At 38.2% G+C, this 6,660-nt stretch overlaps 1 protein-coding gene across 1 annotated transcript; it reads right to left on the bottom strand.

The window, feature by feature from the left end:
* Window positions 1–366: 366 nt before the first annotated feature.
* Window positions 367–5,982, bottom strand: LOC18008742 (protein CROWDED NUCLEI 1). Its single transcript, XM_006391440.2, has 8 exons — window positions 5,450–5,982; window positions 4,861–5,070; window positions 4,341–4,594; window positions 3,960–4,230; window positions 3,790–3,873; window positions 1,372–3,401; window positions 1,109–1,256; window positions 367–1,002 (listed from the first exon to the last, which is right to left on the bottom strand). Exons 1-8 carry the CDS (start codon window positions 5,624–5,626, stop codon window positions 793–795), a joined length of 3,384 nt encoding a protein of 1,127 aa, XP_006391502.1. The 5' UTR covers window positions 5,627–5,982; the 3' UTR covers window positions 367–792.
* Window positions 5,983–6,660: the final 678 nt, after the last annotated feature.

Consider the following 6,660-nt stretch of genomic DNA (forward strand, 5'->3'; position numbering starts at 1 on the left):
TTTTTTTTTTTGGGTACAATTGGCTTAAGTAGTACCATGTGCTCTTAGAAAGTGAGATTGAAGCATTGCTTGACATCGTTATCTTAAAAAGTGAGGTTGGAGCATTGCGGACTGTAAAAAGCTAAGCAGAATTGGATGAATCTGACAAAATGGGGAAAGCTTTTACCAAAACAATAACAACACAACTCTGTTGCATCTTCAAATTTGGTCGAATATAGCAGCAATTTAATAGTTTCCTAGTTGTGGAATAAATAATTCCTTTTTTTTTTTCCTCCAAATCCAGAAGAAGAGACGACGACCCAAGAAGAAGAAGAAGAAGAAGAAAAGAAGAATCGACAAGTGATTTAATATCCATCACACACACTATCTTCGAACAGCCTTTATTTGAATGATTGATAAGTCTTGGTCTTTTTAACATGACAGGAAAATAGACAAAAGATGGTAAAAAAAAACAAATAAATAGATCAAATGCAAACACTTTGTGGTTACAAGGAGACCACTCTCATAAGATAAAATTTAAAAAAAATCATCTAAAACAGACCAAAAGAATTGTAAATTATCCTCTTAACCAGATAGCAAACTAAGTGGTAGAAAATAAAACTACAAAGAAAACACTACATTTTGGTGAAAAACATCCACACTAGTTAACACCAAAATCAAAAAGAAAAAAAAAAGTCTCCTAGGATAGCTAGAGATCAAGAAGCAAACACTACTATTGTCAACAGGAGAAGATTTTGGTCTTCAACATCATAGGCAAACTACATCCTGATCAAAGATGGATTCTTACCAATGCTACGTCGTCAAGAAAGTCCAGAGCTTCTTACCAATGGATTGTTTCCCGGGATGTTCTGATTCCGATTCATCTTCTTCACCATCGTACTCGTTTCCAGAGTGAGCCCTTTGTGGTGTTTTGTTCACATCTTCTTCACTCATTGCTGCACTCTCGCATGTTCTTTTGGGCGAACCAGCATCTGTATCCTCAGAGTCTGCCATGGTTTCACTCTAATGAAACAGACAATTTAAAGAAACAGATTGGTCAAGAGAAGAAATCGAACGAAAAGGAAAAACCAAAAAATGTAGCCAAGTTGTGAGAGTATTTTTTTTTTACCTGCACCACATTCGCGCTTGCGCCATTATCACTAACAGCAACGCCTACTGAAGCTGTAGCAATGGTTTGAGCACTGTAAATGCCCTCTTCTTGTTGCACTGTAACAGTCTCTTCATTCTTTTTACCAAGAGCGGTTTTTCCGGCACCCCTAATAACCAAATGTGAAAACAGTTATTAACAGCCTGAATAAAAAGAAGCATAAGCAGCTCCAACGCATTATCCTCAAGGGCTATTTTTGAAAGTAAAAAGAAATTTGAAGCCACCTTCTAGGTCGCCGGAGATTATATCTTTGTCCCACCACTTCTTGTTGTTCTGATGTAACCTTTTGCCGCCTCTTCACGCGCTGACGTTCTCCTCCAGTGACACTATCTGATTTTCCATCACTCTCGGTACCATCCTGCTCAGTAGTACAAGTTCTCAAAGAACCCACACGGCCACGTTTTCGTCCATTCTTTGAAGCTCCTTTACCAGAATGATCAGGTTCACCCGTGTTTCCATCATTTGCTTTAGAAGAGTCCTCAACATTTTCTGTTGAATCTTCGGGCTCATTGAATTCTATAGATTTTCCATAGATAGCTTTAGCATCTTCGACAACAGCTTTGACAGAGTGCGTTCTTCTGACTCTGGCTCTGGCTTTCCCTCTAATGCGTGATTGACCATCAGCATTCAGAGTAGACAAAGAATTTGCTTCAACTTCTTGAGCCTTGCTGTTGATGTTGCTTTGATCACCGTCTGAGTCTGCATTGTTGACTTCGACTTCTCTTGTGTCGCTTACAGATTGCGCCTGAAGCATAGTTGATGGCCCACTATTCACGTTAGCTTGCTCAGTAGATTGAGGTTCTTGGCCAGCCAAATTCCGAGTAGCAGAGGTTTCGGCCATTTTTATTGGAGACAACTTAAGAATCTTCGAAGTACATTTCCGGAGCCATGACACCGTCCCACCAGGAACTGGCAATCCTAAGCCAGCAGCAGTTGGGGATATATCCCTCATTTCCTGCCTTGGTGCTTCGTTCTCAAGAATGTTTGTCAGTTTTGACAAATTAGTCATCTCCAGATTGTCAATGTCAGGAAGCACGATCTCTTGCAGCAGTTCACCGCAAGGATTGCAGTTCCTATTACTTTCCATGGAAGAAAGGAAACGATTTCTCTCGCTAATAAATTGTTCCCGCTGTTCCTTCAGTTTCTTGGTTAAGGCAACAAGGTCATCAACATCTTTTCGAATTTCTGTCTGCTGCTCTTCAAGATGTTTTTTACTAGCATCAACTTCTAGCTTTTCTTTCTCTATTCTCTGTCTCTCGTTCTGCATATCCGCCATTTCTCTTCTGGCTACGTCTCTTAGGTAATTAATATTGCTTAATTCCTTCTCCCTCTCTTCCTCAAATAACTTCTCTTTCGCTTGCAACTCCTTTTCTCTTTCTTCCAGTTTAGTCTGCATATCAGCCTCGAGATTCCTTTTGAGCATCTCAATATCATGAAGCAGTTGACTTTTTTCGCTCTCAGCTTTCTTAGAGATCACTGAACGCTCATACTCCATAGTTTCCGCAAATGAAGCCTTTGCCACTTCCAGAGTTTCGAGCTCCCTTTTCATGTTGTCATTTGCTGCTTGCTTTTCCTTTTTTAGCCTTTCGTCTTCCAAGTGACTGTGTCTCTCTAGTTTTTCTTTCTGATCAGTTATATTCTTTAGTTCGGACTCGATCTCAGCTTTCCTCTCATCAAGTTCTTCCCATTCTTTCTCAAAACATTCCCTTTGGGCCTTCAGATCCTCAACTTCTTTCAAAAGCAGCTCCTCTTGAGACCTGCACTTTTCTAGTTGCTCCTTCAATTCAGTTTGAAGACGAAGATACTCGGATCTCTCCTCCTCAGTAACTCTAAGCCCCTCCTTCTCTTTGTGAATTTCTGATAGTTGTACCTCATTTTCAGTCTTCATCTTCTCCACTTCAGCTTTTAAATTGAGAATAATATCCTTATCCTCGAGCAGTTTCCTCTTCTCAGTTTCCAATGCCTTCTCCTCGCTTTTCAAGGCCTTCTCTCTGCTACTTACGCCTTTCAGTCTTAATTCAAATTCCTTTTCCTTTTCTTTATGCTTCTCCAGCTTCCTATCTAACGCCTGTTCACGTTTAGCGACTTTCTCCTCCATGTGCTTCCACTCAGCCTCCCTCTTTTCCACTTCAACAACCTTGCTCCTCAAGCTGTCATCAATAGACTTTCTTTTCTGCTCCATTTCCAACTCAAACTCACGCTGTGCTGCCTCCAATTTAGCTTGGTGTTCATCAATTAGTTGCTGAACTGCAACCTGTCAATTTGCCAACATTAAACAACTAGCACGGTCAAAACTCAGAATGCACACATGTATAAATCACATAGACGTGATATTAACATTTTCAAAAATATAATAGTTTTTACAAACTATGAAACAATCGCGAACAAGCAAAATCAAGACGGAAATTGGAAAAAAAAAAAAAAAAAAAAAAATCCTGTACTGAGAACTAAGCTCAGAATGTGACACGAAATTATATAATCAATTGCACAAAGAAGATACCCTCTGCTATAGTCAGTAAACAATTTGAATAACTAAATATCAAATTTCATCCTCTGCTCGGGAGTTTAATGCAGCAGACTACATCCACAGACGGGAGGTGACAGAGAAATACATACATATATATATATAAGAGAGGGCTTGCCTTTTCTCTGGCATCCAGTTTCTCTTGCAGAGCTAGTAGCTCTCGCTCTTTTGTTTCTATGGATTTCTTGAGCACTTCAGTTTCCTGCATCCAGAGGAAGTATGTAAATGGACAAGATTCTGAGCACTCTGAATAATAATAAAAACTAGCCAAAAAAACAAGCTGCTTACTTGCTCCCTAAAAGCAAGAGCTTTTATCCTTGAACTGATATCGTCTTCTTTTTTTTTCAAAGCAAGGTTAGCAGCATCAATCTTCTTTTGCGCCTCTTCAAGTTCTTTTCCCTTTTGCTTGATAATCTTATCGCCTTCATTTGCCCTATCTTCTCTCTGTTTTACAATCATTTGAGATTTAGCAACTCTTTCTTCTCCTTCTTGCAACTTTCTTTCCCATTCACGCAAGTCCTCCCTCTGCTTTGACAAAGTTGCCTCGTCTGCATCTCGTCTGAGAAAAAGAACAAAACAAGTTGAACTAATGAAATCATCCCCTAAATAAGTAGCAAGGGAGTGAGAAAAGGAAAAACTACTCAACATAAGATACAGTGTAAGACATACTCAGCAATGTAGGAAAATCGCTCCCTTTGAATAGAACTTTCTCGAGCTTCCACTTCCTTCGACTTCCTCTCTACTTCCGAACTCTTTCTGCTAACTTCAGCAAGTCTTGCATCAACAGCACGCAGCTTTGCCTCAACTTCGAGAGATTTTTCTTCAACACTTCTTACCAATGCATTTGCCTCAGTCAACTTCGAGTCAGCTGTAAATTTGATCTCTGCGTTTTCAGAGCGTAGTTCCCGCAAAGCCTTCTCCAGCTGTATCAATTTTAAGTGTCAAAACGCTTATACGTGCAAAAAAGATGCTTATGGCCAAATTAGGGGAAAATTATAAGCATCTTGGAACTATGAATTAAGGAAATGACATGAGTGCATGAATCTGCCTGAAATATTTGGAAAATAGGAAAATCCAAAAGGAACATATACATATACATATAGATCATTATAAAAAGTAAACAAATTTGCAAAACCAAAAGTTGGAAACTTGAAGAACAGTATAGAAAGCTTGAAAGTTGGAAACTTACATCAACTGCACATTGCTTCTCAATCCCCAGAGCTTTCCTCAACCCCTCTTCACGCTTCTCAACATCTGCTACAGCAATCAGATGGGCATTGCGTTCTCGCTTAAGGCACTCGTTTACTTCTTCGAATTCCTGTTGAAGCTCTTCATATTTTGAACTCCACTCCTTTTGCTCGATCAGAAGAAGACCAAGATTGTGTTGGTATTCAAAAAGCTGTTTAGCAGATCAACGAATCAGCCAGTTACTCAAATAAAATATTCATGATCAAACCAAGTCGATAATTGCAGGAGAAACTAAGCCATAACACTGGTTACAAAGTCACCAAATTCTTAAAAGAACCTTGAACTATTAGTGTCACGTTGAGGCGTAAATCTTGAAAGAGTAAACATGAGAAATTCGAAAGCGAGAAAATTATCAGAGGAAACCAATGTTTACAATGCCATGAGCTGTAAATCGTAATACGCATTCAATTATTCCAACTGTTAACAAATTATAAAAAGAGACGAGACAAGAAAAAAATCAAAAAAGGCAAAACCCAACAGAAAGAGAAAAGTAACGAACCAAAGATCAGAGATCACACCAAAAACCCCACCTCTTTTTCAAGCTCTGAAACTTTCTCAGGCAATATTCTTGGATCGTCGTAGTAGATCTCACTGACCCGACCCGGAACTGGGGTCACCATGTTGGCTGGACCCTTCCCGTTCGAATCTGGATTCGTCGCTTTCGTTGGAGTAGACCAACGTTGCCACACCTTCAGAGGCGTGGACATCTTTTACAATTTCCTCAGAAACAACGAGAATTCGAAGAGATCTCTCTGAGTCAAACAAACAAAAAACCCTAACTTTCCTTCGCCGAAGCTTTCGAACGACCTTAATTCCGAAATTGAACTCCGAAAATCGAAAACCCAGATGTCGAAAACTGAAGAACAATTCCTCTGACTTCAGACTTCACTCTCAGAAAATTCCAAGAGAAGAAGGAGAAAAAACGGATAAAAGAAAAGGCTTATCCTTTTTTTTTCTTTTCTATTTTGGTGGCTCCGGATTTAAACGGAGTTCCTAAATTCCGGTACCGAAACTGATTTGAAGTCCGACAACGTCTCTAAGCAAAGCAACCTCTCTCTCTCTCTTTGTGCTGGAACCTTTTTTGTGTGGCTCGCGCGGATCGTTTTCACGTTCTATGCTCAATTTTTACTTATTTTATAAAAGTGGACCCTTAACTTTTCCTTTATTTACATTTTGGCCGCCGTCTTAGCGGTTTGCTCGAAGGTTCCGTAAGGGTAGATTTGGCATTTTTGATTTACAACGGTTATGCGCTTGCAGGTGTCCAACTTTGTTTAAAGACGAAACTACCCATGATTATAGATAAATGTTGGTAATATAGTTAGTGTGTAATATTATAGATAAACAATTAATATCAATCAGGCCAGCAACATAATAAATTTTCATAATTGGTAATATAGTTATTAGTATTACAATATATTTTTCATGATTTTCACTAATTTAACTTTTAATTATTAAAATATTTTTAAGAAAATCTAGTACATACATATTTGTTTCTTTTATTCTCAATCTTTTTCTTTTTTCTTTTATTTTTTTTCTCTCTCTGCGAATTTTTTTAATATATATCTTATATATATTAAATCAAAGTATAACAAAATACATTAGATAGATACAATACAATATAATAAAATAATAAAATAAAATTATATATTTTTTCTCCCAGAAAATTTTACTCGCAAATAGAGTATCCATCCTGTCCTTCAAATTCGTATTCTATTTGATGTGATTTTTTCTGTGGCTTTTT

Source organism: Eutrema salsugineum, unplaced genomic scaffold (assembly GCF_000478725.1).
Source record: "Eutrema salsugineum unplaced genomic scaffold, Eutsalg1_0 scaffold_9, whole genome shotgun sequence".
Classification (NCBI taxonomy): Eukaryota; Viridiplantae; Streptophyta; class Magnoliopsida; order Brassicales; family Brassicaceae; genus Eutrema; species Eutrema salsugineum.